General features: G+C 37.3%; 1 protein-coding gene across 6 annotated transcripts in view; it reads right to left on the bottom strand.

Annotated features, from left to right (window-relative positions):
* Positions 1-16,115, bottom strand: part of add1 (adducin 1 (alpha)) — a 52,822-nt gene that overhangs the window by 22,004 nt on the left and 14,703 nt on the right. For 4 of the 6 annotated variants that reach the window (XM_069187007.1, XM_069187008.1, XM_069187009.1 and 1 more), the window contains exons 2-10: positions 12,252-12,465; positions 9,120-9,282; positions 8,623-8,774; positions 7,235-7,315; positions 6,575-6,724; positions 6,326-6,469; positions 5,777-5,875; positions 4,632-4,805; positions 3,799-4,143 (exon numbers count right to left, since the gene is read on the bottom strand). In XM_069187007.1, the coding sequence (XP_069043108.1) occupies positions 3,799-4,143; positions 4,632-4,805; positions 5,777-5,875; positions 6,326-6,469; positions 6,575-6,724; positions 7,235-7,315; positions 8,623-8,774; positions 9,120-9,282; positions 12,252-12,446 (1,503 nt within the window). In that variant the 5' untranslated portion in view covers positions 12,447-12,465. The remainder of the gene's footprint in view (positions 1-3,798; positions 4,144-4,631; positions 4,806-5,776; positions 5,876-6,325; positions 6,470-6,574; positions 6,725-7,234; positions 7,316-8,622; positions 8,775-9,119; positions 9,283-12,251; positions 12,466-16,115) is intronic. The other 2 variants (XM_069187011.1, XM_069187012.1) reach the window with 1 other exon arrangement.

The following is a 16,115-nucleotide window of genomic DNA, read 5'->3' as shown; positions in this document are numbered from 1 at the left end:
AGATATGCTTTTGGAACTGTACATGAAAATACAAAAGTGTCTGCAGATACTTGCAGAGTCAGACTCTCATTACTAAAGATAAACTGACATGTACAGTATGTGCTAATTTAAGAAATATTTCTTAAGAAACATCATAAAGTCAATGATTAAAAAAAATGACTGCTCCACTCACTGATAAGCATCATACAGTTTGGGATTTTAATTGACCACTACCAACATTTTAGTCACTTACAGATAGTACAGCCTTATTTTTCAGCCTAACACAAGGTAAAACACTGCAGAGATTATTTTTATGTTCTTGCTATATGTACTATATCTCTTCATATAGAATAAATTAAGGTGGACACACTTGCAAAATATTAGGCAGCTTCGGACTTTTACCATTCATATTTAATAACCTACCTTGTACAAAAATCATTAATACTACTGCATGCATTTACCAGCACCATGAAGAAATTGAATAAAAAAAATATTTTTCCAAAATTGCACTAGTAACAGGATTATTATCTGATCGGTTATCTAATCTAAGAGTTAACTAAATTTAACTAATCTAATAATCTAGACTATTTTAAATAATCTTTGAGTCATTAAAATGTTGACAAAAACCATTGCTTATGAAATAAAATTATCAGCTTTTTAGAGGGAGAAAGCTGTATTAAGTAGCTTTTCTCACTGGGTGCTGGAAGAAAAACTATGTTGGTGAATTACTTTGAAAAATAGTTCAGATGTATTCTAAAGAGTTTGGTTTTCATTCACCATAATATGTAAAATACAGTTTATAATAGATTTATACATGGAACACATACAGGCAAATTCCATGCTTAATATGGAAAGGAGAAACAATATTTTGGCTGTAGAGCCTCCTTCTAGGTGTGAAAAGTTTATATAATTCTCCTGACTTCACACTAGCTGATCTAAGTCAACCTTATAAGCTGCTCACAGTGAGTACCCTAACAGTTCATGTCTCATTCCACACAGTAAGTTCACAAGACGTTTTAGGGGCAGTGCTAAGATTTACCTATTTAATCACTAAAGTAGCAAAATAGGAACAGGACAGACAGCTGGCCCATTAGACTAGTCTTTATCATCATTGATAATCGCTCTAGAAAACATCAAACACAAAAGCCAACTGAAAGCATAAGATGAGGTGTCCATGGAAGGTGAGGCGATATCACTGGCTTTGAAGCTACATGAAAGAGCAATATAAAAGCAATGCATGAGCGGGCATCACCAAAGTTGCATGTCATTAGACTATTTTACAACACCAAAATAAACATTCATCTTGAAACCACTTTTTTTTTTTACGTGGGCTACTTGCCTAAAACATTTAGATGAAGGTATAAGATTTAATACTTTTTATGAAGTCTGGTACAAGAGATGGTACAAAATGGTTAGATCTATAATTATATTTAAAATGAAGATCAGTAGACTAAATTCTGCCTAACAGTTAATGTTAATATTCTTTAAACGTTTAGGCTTATTTCTGAACATTTTCTGTGGCTTAAGGCTCTTTGTTGCACACATTAAATGTAAATGTCTTCCAAATATTCCGATATAGAATCTGTCTTAAAATTATTATATTCGTGCGATGTTAAAATGTTTTGTTAATTTAGTCATTCTTTAACACTGGTAATGCTCAGCTCAGGTAAAATAAATTCCTTTAACATTTTTTGTCTTAATACAAGTGAGATGTCCTTATGAAGGCATGTCTGTAACAGTAAGTGCGATGTTTTAATGCAATCCTAAAATCTAAATATGAAACAATTTTCAAACAGCACATACTGTTAAAACAAGGCCTTTAAAATATTGCATACTGTATGCTATTAGTTCAGAGTTATTATACGATGTTTTAACACAGCAAGTTAATTGCAAAATTAAAAGTAAAAATTTAAAAATGTGGCGCTAAAAGGGAACATGGAATGTACATGTAGACATGAAATACTCACTGATTACCTCTTCTCTCACAACAAAACACTCCCACTTTTCCACTAGACTTGTTTTGGAGAGTCAAAAAATTTAAGAATTTAAAACAAATCGTTCATGCCTGGTAAAACTTTAAGAAATGCACATATTGTTGTTTAAAAGGAAACTTAAAACAGGAGCTAAATGACCTGAGAAAACACAGGCCAGAAGGTAGGAGGGACGGGCATTAAAATTATAAGCAGGCTGTGACTCTAAGAATTTAGCCTTCAAACAAAAGGCTCCAAATCTTGAGCTTTTCTTTCATCAGGTTCACGCCAGCTGACAACAGAAAGTAGTGGTCAGAGCAGCAGAAGTGAATGAAAGAATGGCTACAAGATGAAGGAATGACAAACTAGGGAAGACCAAACAATGTCTGAAAATAAACTGCATGCTACATTAGGGAAGGCTCCATAAAAGGCAAACAGTTCAATTAGCTGTCCTGTGTGGCTTAAAAGGTAAAGACCTAGCCAATGTTAAGAGGGATTTTTGGTCAGGGCAACATAGTCAGGAGAAAACCCAGCAACAGCAAAAGCTGTGAACCTGTTTGAAAGGTCTGTTATCTTCCTCTGGCATTATTGTTCTTTCAACCATTTTAACATTTATATTCACTTCTTCATATTGTCAGTGCATTCTCAAAAGTGGATAAAATCAATCTAACAGACTCTAAATGGTTACTTGTTAAATGTGCTGGATGATTTAAAACCTGAGTGACACTAATCTTGATTTTGACTATAATGCACGCCAGCTAAAAATGCACTTTATATTACCTTCCTTTAGTTTTGTTTCTAAAAGTTGCAATGTTTACTTCCTCGTTTAGATTTTTCTTGTTGTACATCTAGTACAAATTTCCCTTAAGGATACCAAATTTGGTCACACTGATGGTTACATTAGATTTCAGACACAAACAGCCTGACATGTCTTTGCGACAGCACAGTTGTGGCTCCAAATAGGGGTATGCAGACAGAATGGAAATGGTTCCTAGTTTCCTACAAGCCATACTACTGTATACTGAAACTGAACTGGGTTTTCGTACCGACAGTCAGAAACACTCCCCAGAGTGCCATTCTAATTATATAACTTCATCTGTCAGAATAGATTTTTTGTTTTGTTTTTGTCATTTTAAACACACCTATCATTAATTAAAGAAAGCTCAGGGGAATTATTGGGATTATGAACAGCACAGGTAAAAAGAACAGTGCTGTTCTGGAGAGTCAATCACTAGGCATCTGCTGCAGGCCATGGCTAGTCTTCAGTTATGCCACACCCTGAGAGTTCTCCAGGAAAGCATTCACAATGTCATCTGCACGCATGCAACATTTCATGCAGCGGGCAGCTGGGAATGGGCACGTAAAGGCTTTAGGGATTTCAAAGACGTGTTCTGTTAAAAGGGTTAAAAAAGGAAAGAAAAAGATTATAAACTGCTTAAGGGACATAGTAGGATTAGTAAAAACACAGGTCAATGCAAAGGAAAGAACGCTCTTAAAATTAGTACCAAAGGAGTTTTTAATGAATCTGTCATTTCCCAAAGAGACATAGATTAAACCTGCATAATGTACACAAAAAGGAAAGCTGTAATTGATATGAAACAGCATCATTAGCAAGAAAAGCTGTCTTAAGCAGTTTTTGCTTTCTGTAAAGATTTGACAGACAAAAGTACTGATAGCAAGTAAGAGACGGAATAAGATAGAAGGCAGAGGGAAGCTACTGAATTCTTTTGGAAGCGACAGGCAAGATTTGCAGAAGATTGCTAGTTAACATCCCCAGAGCCTTCAAGAGCCAGCCAGCTGCCCAAAGTAGCTGTACGGTCTAACTATGAACAATAAGGTAGGCACAGACCAAGCAGTTGGTAATACAGCTTGGCACGCAGACACCGGACGAGAGAGACTGCAGCAAGGGTTTCACGTGATCGTGTGTAACGTTCGTCCACACCTTAGTCTTCGACTTGGGGCTACCGTCATTGGGGCCTTCTTCAGAGGTATCATCCCCCCGGCCCGAGTTCAGCCACCTTGTCTTCTCTCGCTGCTGCCTCTGAAAGCTGTGCTTGAGAGGGGAGCGAGCACCTGAGTCACTGTCCTCTGCAAAGGAGTAACCCATTGCAGAGGGAGGGATCTCTACATCACTGTATTTTTTTGTTTTGTCACGCAGAGAAGGGCACCGGTAAGGGTAGCCAGTTCTGTACCCCTGGAGAGAAAAAGACAGAAATTAGTTATAGAATGGCCTTAATACATGGCACAATTATTTTTGTGTCATGAACAAATATTTGAAAGTGTAAGACCTGTAAGAAAAACTGTTAAATACAGCTGTTAATCTTTCAGACATCATGACAGATCTTTGGGTAAACATTTTTGTAACACTCATGAATTCCTGGAATTTTGGATAGTTTGTTCAAAGAAGCAATAGAAATGAAGCCTAATCAATTTCAAACTTTAGCACTGGCATTTTGTCTTGGTTTGTGATTGCCCTCTCAGAATTTTCAGTTTATTCACGACTGACCCTTCTCCAAAGTCTGCAATTAACAATCTGATGGTGTATTTGAGAATAGAGACGAATGTTCTGTCCAATTCATGTAATTTTCACCCTTTGTTTTTTTAACTTTTTTTAACTGATATATGAGAAGTCGACATTTTAAAATCACAGAAACATGAAGTATAACCCCCAAAAAGTCTTACCAGGTTATCCAACATTCTCATGAGTGCCTCAAACTCCTGTTCTCCAACCTGCCACTTAGGATGAGAGGCATTCGTGTCGGAGGCAGACTCAGAGAAGTGGGGCTTGGCTTTGTACTTCCCAGGGTCCAGCATTACCAGGTTATCGGGCCCTCCTGCGCTGGCCAGAGTGCGCACCTGTCAACAACATCAGCACTTACACTCAACCACTTTGTCTGGAAGGATCTTCTGCTCAGGGATGTGAAAAGAAAACAAGGTACTTACAAACCTTTTTTCTTCTCTTAAAGGTTGCTTTCTGTGAGAGCATTTGATAACCTGCTCTAGACATTTCATGTTGATTTCAACAACATAAGTACATTTGGAAACAAAGTAAAAATGCTTATATAATGCAAACCAAACATTAGAGATAATCAGTTATTGTCTACAAAAGTTGGATAATACAATATTACAGTATACTGACATGCTACAATATCAATGGTTACCAGGCAACCTCACAGAAAGTACTACCACTTTCAGACCTACATAAGTACAGACAGTGAAACCATGGGAGTTTTAACGATACAGTAAATATTATAGCTCCTGGCAAGGAACGGAACGCTCACATAACATAGACAAACATTTTAACTATTCCTTTTGACAGCTTGCAGCCCAGCTTTATTCTTCACCTAGTATACTGAGACTTTAAGGGGCAATTCCACAATCTTTTACTGTTGACAAAAAAAAAAATTTCCTTAAAAGCATTAATGTTTTTGCTTAATATTAACTTTACATTACTATAGATCACGCTATGCAACAGCTCAAGCAGACAAGTGAGACTTGTGTAAGCCAGACTAAAATAAAGTACACCAAATTACCAGTGCTACTGTTTCTAAATGTGCCAGGAGATCTTTAATGAAGAAGCTTCTATTGTTCTTTCCTCAGTTACCAAACTGGGGCACTAGTTTAGAAATTCTTGTCCAGAGACAAAAGTGCCACCTACTGGACAACCAAAACCAGTTACAGCAACTTCATTTTCCTTTAATGTCTTCCACTTCAGTCAGGCTACAAGATGGTAACTCTGCTATATAAACTTACTCCTGTCAAAAATAACTAATAGAAATGATGGTAATTATCAACAGATTTCCAAGGGATAACATCGTTGCTTCTACCTGTATCTCACAAGCTCTGACCAGGTTGTGAATGTAATAAAAAGCTTCTTCTACTGTTTCTCCAACTGACACCAGGCCATGATTTCTCAAGATAAGAACCTGCAATAGAAAAAAATGAAAAAAAACAGTTATAATAATGTAACAATTATGTAATATTGCCATCCTTTTAGTAAACACATAAAACCATCCAGAGTTTTCGTCCTGGTGCATGACTAACTCCAGTCAATCACTCCTCTTAAAGAAGAATCTCCTTTAAATAAGAACATATTAATGGATGGTAAATCTGAATACAACTGATCACCACTGCAGAGCACTAAAACTTTAGTTAGTGCTTTGTGGTTTGGAGAAAGAACCAGTTTCCAAGTTCAGGATATCAGGACCTAAAACACTATTTTTTATTAAACAAAGCCAATCCATTCCTAACCACCATTGTCTCCATAAATACTTTTTGCTTCTGTTTCAGTCCAGGGGAGGTGCCCTTACTAAAGCTGAAACACTGTGTTCACTGAACTCAGGCCATTGAGGATGATTTCCTTTATTCTGAAATACCTTGCTCTTAGGTCCTAGATTTTTCTGTATTAGCACATTCTCCTCCTCATTGACCAGGATCCCATGGTAATCATGATAGGCCACCTCCCCCAGGGCAAGAGCTTCTGGGGAGATGGGCAACAGGCCGCACTTCATGGCTGACACCTGCAACACAGCAAGGACAAGGCTGATAAGATGTGAGGCCTATGCGTCTTATCACATGTAGCCAGTTAATTCAGGGTCAAAACCCAAACAACATTTGAGACGTACCGCGGCCCCAGCAGGTGTGTGGATGTGTACGACACACTTGATGTCGGGCCGGGCGGAGTAGATGGCAGAGTGCAAGGTGAATCCTGCTTGATTAACACCCAGGTTAGTGCTCCCACGGTCAACAATTTCCCCTTGCAGGTTTATTTTAACCTAGAATTACAAAATGCATTTAAGTTATAAAAACACAAGGGTTTTACAAAATGCCCTGCCAAGTCTACAATCAAACCAAACACCAGGAACATCTGGGGATATTTTGAACATTTTGAACTATAATTCACTACGGTTTCACAGAATTCATACAACCCATACAACAGAAGTGGCAAAGATTTACCATTTAAGAACAAATGCCAAATCATAACAATGTCCCTAAAGCACTTCTTATTTCAGTACCTAAAAAAACAAACTTTTTCATTTAAATTAAAAAAGATGACATAAAATCAAGTAGCAGCACAGACTACAATGACCAGTATCTAGTTTTCAGACAGATATAAAACTAGAAATATGTATATATATTACATAAACCTACAGTACCTAAAGCATTCTTAAGACAACAAATGGAAACTGAAACACCAATGAATGAAATTCTGTTGTCATCTCCACCCTGGTGTTCACTGAAGAGCTTCCTTCTTAAATGGTTCTAATATAGAAAAGGCAGCGTACCAGGTTAGAGGCAGTGACTTCACTGTACAGAAGCCCAAATGGCACAATCAGGAAACGCTCTTGCTCTGAATTCAGCCTGACCTGTAAAAAAAAAAAACATGCAAACTTTTGCCAGTATTCAACAAGGGAAAAAACAATGATTCCCATTGCCTAGGTTTTCAAAGTTTAAAGGGCAAGAAATAAGGGTGAACACTTACAGTAAGTTCAGTTTAGATTAATTCAGTGAGTGTAAAATGTATTTGGAAACTCTGCACCGATATTAGAAAACACATATAACACAATTAACAATGCAAGGAATAGGTTACCAAACTTCATTACAAAATTGAGAAACTACTGGGATTTATCAAAATTAAGCTTTAAGATGTTTGAAATAGAGTTTACAAAAAAATGGCAAGATCTGAAATGGTAAAAATATGTTTTATTACGTTTCCTTTTCTCACTGCATTCTCACACTGCATTCAAGAATTACTAAACAATCACATGGATTAAACAAAAAGACTTCAATGGCTGAAGGCAAAATTGACCTGTTGCACAACAGCTAAACAGCACGGTGTTTAAAATATTTCACGTGACCTGTGGTAGGCACTTTGGGTAACAACCTTCAACAAGTATGGGCAATGAATAAAGAATGCAATGAGGCCACTTTCCATCATGGGTATTTAATAAATATTAATTATGTTAGAAGATACCAATTAGAAACGTTTTGCTGAATAGCCCTTTCCTTATGTAATAATGGCAATAAAAACCTAAAAACCTAAGGGGGGTTCATCCAGTCATTAAGTTGCTTGTCCCTTCAAATCAAGCGGTGTTGGAGGGACCTGGATGTGTCCGACATATTCTTTAGCACGTATGCATGTCTAAGCTTAGTTACACAGAAGCTCTAGTATTCTGCGATTCTATGGCAACCACCAAAAATCACTGACACGAAAAACACACTAAAAAAAGAAGCATAATAGTTTCTTCTTTACAGGCATGCCATAGCAACCGAGAACTGCCGCAGTAAAACTTCAGTCATGAACTCCACAGATCTCCTTATAGATAATGCAACTGCAAAGATCAAATTAAACACTGCGAGCCAATGTCCTCCAGGAAGACCGCAGGAAACCTTCTGAAATTCATGCAACATTGTACAAATTAACTGTCCAAGTTCATACGATGTCACAGAAAGAAACATTATGATTTGAACCAACTTAATTGAAAGAAAATGACCATAACTGTGTTATATGACTGTTGTGAATGAGTGAAAAATATTTTGTTAATAGAAGGAGTTCAAGTGATTTTTAGCTGAAACAAGATATTAGAAAATCTCATTGGCAATGACAACTTGGGAATCGTCCAGAAATTTCCAGATACGTATTTATAATTACCTAGCTACAGTAAGTGCTTACCGTTAAGTGGTTGTAAATCAGTTGAGACCACCCAAACAGGTCAGTGAGGCGGTAGAAGGCAGCCAGCTTACAACGAAGCAGCTTCTCGCCCTTCTCGTAAGCAATGGAGTCGGAGCCCCGCAGGTCATTGACTGGAGTCACCATCCCTAAACCTGTAAATATCAGCACGGCCTCATAACTACAAGTTATAACTATCCACTCTGCTACTGAGCTGGATTTGGAGTTCACACCGAAAATTGACATCATGCTTGGATAATGTAGATGTAAAAATCCTGCACCTTTCAACAACAGTAAATAACTAGAAAATTCTGTATTTACACAAGAGGTCACGAAGCTTTTTATCTTTGCGTTATTTAAAAATGATCAAACTGTGGATTCGTCCTTCTGAAAAAACTGAGCCCAATGAGAAGTATGAAGCAGAGGGACCTGCCAGGCAGCACGGGAGAATGCTTTCTCCGGCTCTGATGTTCAGGTCATCACTGTTAAGTTCTACTCACTCATATTGAGGGCTGCCATCCCACCCTGTGGAGTGGCTGGATAAATGCTGGGCATGCTAGTATTCATGAAGTCTGCAATCTGCTGCAAGGCTAGCAAGCTTGTAGGGTTCTTGCCCTTCTTCAGCTGGTCTTGGATCATTGTCTCCAGCTCCTCACAGAAGGCCTGCAACACAAACAAAACATCTCAGAATTCAAACCCCACCTCTGTTGTTTTAAGAAGACAACCAACAACAAATTTATTTCAGGATGTTTTGTGTTGATGTATATACTGCTGTGAAAAAACATTTAGATATCTTCCCACAATCACCAATTATAATATATGCAGATAATGAGCACCATCAACTTCACTTGTGTTTTCTACTATAGACTACATGGTCTGTCAATACAAAGGGTCGCAGCAGTAAATTCATCACATTTACAATCAGAAATAATTGGTTCATTGTCAGGCAGTCCTCATATTTATCATTTGCTCCTCTATACATATCCAGAAAGCTTAAACTTTATTTTTTTGTTCTACAAGAATAGATCTATCAGGATTAACTGTTAATTTAAAACAAAACAATTAAACTTTCTGTGGATCAAGATAGAATTATATCTGCACAAACATGGAAAAGCAAGTGAAAACTACAAAACATTTTTGCACAACATAACATAAATCAAACACAATTACAGGCATTGGAAGAAACCAAACCTTCCTCCCTTGCATTTCCAGTTCATACTGGAATACAGCCAATTTCAAATTCTAGTTTGATATATGTCACTAAATGGGAGAGGATCAAGACTGCCCCATAGCTGTGAAAGAGCAATGTATTTTGCAGGAAAAAAGTTTAAGAATAGTAAATCCTAGGAGAGAAAGGAGTGCAGGCAACATTAGAACAAAAACAGGAAATATGAAACAAATAGAATCACAGATTGAAGTAATAAAAGCACTATAGACCATAGCTGTATGTGCCAAAAAACAAACAAATCCCACTGTCTCTATTTAAGATCAGTGTTTTTGAAAATATCTATCCAATTTTAAATGGCGCCAAAACTGAGGTGAGTAAATTATACACACTAACTGCAAATTCACAAAGAATAAAAATACAGGCAGGATTGCTCTGAAAAGATAGATTTGCTAAGCAGCTAAATAAATCCCCCAGATGTTTTGCATTGCTACTGTGGGATACTAGTGCGAATAAGACCATGTTTCCATGAATTATATTTGCCTACCGTACCACAGTGAACAAAGCCTGCCAGGATGTCTCTGTGAAAACTGTATACAGTAACTGTGGAAAACAGAATTAATGCAATAAAAATAATGGTAACCATGGTAACAACTAGGTCTCAGAAACGTCAAGACAGAGATTTAAATCAATTTCTTATGGTTTAGTAGTGATTTTCAGCTTCATTTTACATAAGAAACTCACAGGGGATTCTCAGAAGAGGTAAGCCAAATTTGTATCCTCACTCCATCTTCACAGAAGTGAAAAGCATTTTGTTCTATTCTGGTATTTGTAAGATAGTTGTTGATAAACTTTTTTTAAGTAGTCATCTAACCATGATCTTATCAGTGTTTTAATTCCATGATCCTCCCAGACCTATCCAGGCTCTGCCCTTACCAGTGTTAACTTTCTTGTGAAATGACAACCTCATGGACATCATTTACTTTATGAAGAGGTTACCAGGAATGTCTGACTAAATTAAAACACACTGTAGTATTACTACTTGAAGGTGGGAGAAAAGTATTGCTGTTAAAATGTTCTCTTGGTGGATTTTTTGGATTACAGTATGTAGTGCAGATTTCTTTTATTAATTTCTTTGGAAATAAAGAAACAGGTTTGCAGCACAGATTTAATTCCTGATCTTCTGATCTAAACCATAAAATAATTTATTAAATTTTCTTCTTTTTTGAACAATTTCCACAACAGCTGCTATAACTGCCTTTCTGTACAATGGTTTAAACAGTGCGTCTTCCATGCAATCTGATCTGCCTGTGCTAATCATATTAACACATCATAAGCCAGACACAATCCAGTCATTTGTACCCTGTAGAGCTGAGGTTACAGATGGATAAGGCCTGCCTCCTATTGACATTGTCCAGGAATGCAGACACTTAGCCACATTTCCAGCTCTCAAAATATTGGCCTAAGGAGTGCTCACCTCTCTTCCATCTATGATACCTTTGTGCTGACGTAACATATAGCGTAATCACTTGGACCTCTGCCTGCTTTTCCTAGAGATCTTACATTCTATATAGAAACTATATCAAATCTGCGGCGCAGTGGCTCTGTAGCTAAGGATCTGCGCCTTGGCAGGAAGGTTGCTGGTTCAAATCCCGTGGCCAGCAGAGGAATCCTACTCCGTTAGGGCCCCAAGCAAGGCCCTTAACCCCAGCTACTCCAGGGGCGCCGTATAAATGGCTGACCCTGCACTCTGACCCCAAGCTTCTCTCTCCCCGTCTACTGTATGTGCCTGGAGAGCAAGCTGGGGTATACGAAAAGACAAATTCCTAATGCAAGAAATTGTATATGGCTAATAAAGTGATCTTATCTTAAAACAATGACTTGCTTTATTGTACTCTTAAGAAAAATGCATTAACACTGTGGGATTTTATTGTTGCTGTTACACAACATCCTCTTGTATCTGCTTCCTTCAATGCTAAGTACTAAACAAAGAGCCTTCTGATTAGTCTGAGAATATAACTTGAGAGAATCATATAACCTTTTACATGGAAAGAAATAGGAAGTTAAGTTTCACTGTGTGAAAGTTTATTAAAAGAACTGCTTTTTAAGCATCAGATGAACTTTGAGCTAATTATTACCTAAGGGAATTAATATACAGTATGTATATCAATTTGCAAACTGCAGGATGTTTGAAATCAATGACGTAATACAGTAACACATATACATGAGTGAAGTTATACAGGATCCGGGCATACTGAACTGCTGTAAACTCTGCCTGAGAGATCGATAAGACTAACACTTAATAACTGTAATCTGAAATCTAGCTCGCCTTTTTTTCACAATTAGCAAAGTCAGTGTTATATGTCCATTTATGACAGAGTTAAAAAAAGAGTCTGGAGGGAGATTTCCTCAAGGTTTTGCATTTACAGCACTCAATGGTATGTAGACCTGGAAGGGTAAAACTAACCGGACTCTGCAGAATCATAGAGACCCTCTTCCTCTGCTCCATCATATTGAAGTCCTGGCGTAGGTCAGGCGCCATGTTCCTCTCTCTCTGGTACTCGGGACTGCTTTCGTCGACTCGGTCAAAGTAGCGCTCCTTGTGAGGGGCTGTGGTCGGGGGTGGGGAAGTGACCACCCCAGCGCCGGAGTCACCATTCATAGCAGGCTGAACGCAGCTCCTGAGAACAGGTTAAACAAGTATGTTTAGAAGAACAGAATGACTGTGCTTTGCTTAGTGTGCAGAAAAGCACTGCTATACGGATCATCAATCCTAACCTTCAGGCCCAGGACATGAAGGTTAACTATAGCATTAGGTAACTGCAGTGCAATTCTGCATTTGCGGTCTCATATGAGACCGTAACACATTTTTAGCATGTTACTGTTTTCGTGTCCATTCCTCAGTACCATTACCTATACTTAATAAAACCAAAAATTACCAAGGAAAAGTTTCAATAATCCTCTATGGTAAAAATGTAGTTTTTAAAGAAAAATGTCTTCAGTTAACTATGCTCGCAAAGTTATGCAAGTCATTCTGTCACAATTTTTCCACCCATTTATTTTACCCTATTCATTTCAACATTGTCTTTCTCTTGAGCTTCTTCTGTTGAAAACTAGATTCTCTCATCATGTGGGCAAGGCCGTCTCAGAAACATACCCAAGTCAGACAGCTTATAATTTAAAGACTGCTAGAAATAGACACCTCCTATATAGGGTGACACTAAACTTGAAACGCCTTTTCTTGGATTACATGCTGAAGACATTTGACGAAGTGTTTTATTCTTTTTTGCAAATGAAAGGAAATTCTGCCATACAGTGCTACAATTTGGAACTTTGATGAACTTCAGGTCCTCTGTATTACTGTTAGCTATTTTAAAATTTGGAAATGAAAAGAACATTAGTGTAAGATGCCTACAGATAATCAATTATTACACTTGCTGCTAAAGCACTTCATAAAACAGATTCCATTAGTGCTGCCAACACAACGGCAGGCATTCTGCTTTCATGTTTTCACAATACAGCTCCGAACATTTCAATCACTTGCATCAAGGAGCAGATTTTAATACCAGATCATCATTAGTGGAAGTCTGTATATTGTCTACAGCTACAGGCATTGATGAGTGTCACAATCCCACATTGTTCCAAAACTATTCAGTACTGAGTACAAATGTAATGCTACCCTTTAAATCAAATTCTCAGAAACTGACACAGATTGGGGTCACAAAGATTTATGCAGATAGAAAAAGATCCTAAAAGTGTATGATGTTTGAAAACAAACACTGATATCTGAAATAAGAAAAAAAAACTTCAACAATACAATGCTAACAAGTCATAATTTAAATATCTTCTCTTCAGCAGTTATGTGCTAGACCTTGCGCTTGGCTACTAAATTCTCACTATGACATATCAACTAAAATTATCTAGTATACTCCATTTAATCGTTTAAAAGGACTGGCTGGTAATGGTATTTATAGGTAATTCTGTGTTTTCTGCTAAAAATGTATTTAATGGGACTATCCTACAGTACAAACAGTCACACTCCATACTTTTCAAATGGTTATGTCTATACATAATACATTATGATACATTATTGATCCATAATGCTTTTGTGAAGGCTATGGTCTACATTGGAACTGCTAGACAGGAAATGCTACATGATCGATAGTAGACAACACTAATGAAGATAATGCTCAGTTAAAAACATCAAAGTAAAGCAGAAATCAAAGGCATTTTGAATATTTGTACATATTCCTGTTATGTATCAATTATCAATGAAGTTATGGTGGTTGGTTATATTCATGCATGTATAACTATTATATGTGTTTTGTGGACTGAACAAACTACAGTACCTCCACTGTTAATTAAACTTCATTAATCTATATTTATTCAAAAGACCAGTACTGCAAAGTTGGACTGACAATTCTTAGTAACACATTGCATACATTTGCACATATTTTAAACATCTACACATAAACCAGTTGTTGTTTAGTTACTCTGACATTCAAATTAACTTAATGTTTTCTGTGTGCAACACTGTATATTGACAGCTACAGGTATTTTATTCTTCAGTTGACAATAGCAATTGATGAAGACACTTTACATCAATGTTTGATAATGTTGTTAACTCTGGCTCAGTGCAGACAACTGAATTGTCGCAGCCTGTGACAGGTTTCTTTTAATTGGCTTGTTAAACAGATTTACACATTTAACAACAGACATAAAGCTATTAATCGGAAGATGTGTGAAGGCTACATGTCAAAAGTCCAGGATTACTTGTCAGCATGACTACAGAACTTCCATTAGTGTCACCTAATGAGCATGTAAAGACGGAAAAAGGAATCTGCACTTTAAAGCAGAAAGCATCTAAAAAGGAAGGCAAGAGATTCTGGACCCATAATCACATGAGGGTGAACACTAAAAATGGTGTGGATTACTGGTTTGGGCTCTGCACTCTGGACCATAGAGTCATGGGCTCAGATCCCAGATAGATCACTGCTTTTGTACCCTTGAATACTTTACTCACAATGCTCCAGTAAATGACTTGCTGTTAAGGGGGTCTCCAAGTCATTGTTGTAAATGGGAAACTATTCCTAATTGACTTACTTGGTAAATAATGAAATAAAAGAGTGCAGACAATTTAAGTAAAACATGTTTAGAAAGCAAGAATAGTACTGGCCACACAAGCCATTAGAGAACACAAGTCAATAATTGTAGGATTATGTAATGGCATCCACCCTTACCCATGTGCAATGCGATGTCACAACTGTTTTAAACAAACAAAAATTCTCCATTTTGCTGCCTTTAAAGTTTCTTTGCAATTTTAGATGTCATTATTAATAGAAATGCAAGCATGATAGAGAAAAGTTCTGTTTTGCAAACATCACAATATTGACTAGACGTATGCAACAAATGGAGGAAGCCCATCCATAATCAGTACAAAATAAAATGCATTATTATTTAGTACACTCTTTGTAAATTATATTAGTTTAACTTTACTAGGCCATCCTACACTGCTACTCCGCTACTGGGCGGAGCGGTGGCTCTGTGGCTAAGGATCTGCGTTTGTGACTGGAAGGTTGCCGGTTCAAATCCCGTGGCTGGCAGAGGAATCCTACTCCGTTGGGCCCCTGAGCAAGGCCCTTAACTCCATCTGCTCCAGGGGCGCCGTACAATGGCAGACCCTGCGCTCTGACACCAAGCTTCTCTCCCTGTCTGTGTGTCTGTGTCTCCTTGGAGAAAAAGCTGGGGTATGCAAAAAGATGAATTCCTAATGCAAGAAATTGTATAGGTCTAATAAAGAAACATTATTACAAATGTAGTTACCTCTAAGAGAATTTCTCTAAGTTTTACTGTATTTAGCAATGTTGGAATTCTCAGATCCTGCTGTTTGTACCAAAGGATGATCGTGACAGGACTGTCAAGCAGGAACCATAAATTTTCTTTTACTAAAGATTCTCATCTGTATTCAGTTCCGTCTGTTCTACCCCCCAACTTTTTTTTTTAACTCCTCGGGCGTTACAAAAATCTACACAAACAATATTTTACAACTGTAAATTTAACCAGTTCTAAGCTTTGAAAAAGTGTAGGAAAAATACAGCATATACTACATCTCATTTTAATGGATTCAAAACAAAACTTTTACTTTGTGTTCCATATGATCATTCACTGCATTGTATACTCGACAGAACACATGCTACGCAAAAGTGCACTTCATAGAAACAACATACTGGACTAACTCCAGACATGCTCAAAGTGCTCATTTCCTGTGAGGCCATTAAAAGAATAAAGGGGCATCAAAATTGAACAAAATACAAATTTATACTCGATGTTA

Source organism: Lepisosteus oculatus, chromosome 3, assembly GCF_040954835.1.
Source record: "Lepisosteus oculatus isolate fLepOcu1 chromosome 3, fLepOcu1.hap2, whole genome shotgun sequence".
NCBI lineage: Eukaryota > Metazoa > Chordata > Actinopteri > Semionotiformes > Lepisosteidae > Lepisosteus > Lepisosteus oculatus.
Note: the sequence above shows the minus strand (reverse complement) of the source record. Positions and strands in the feature narration are given on the sequence as shown.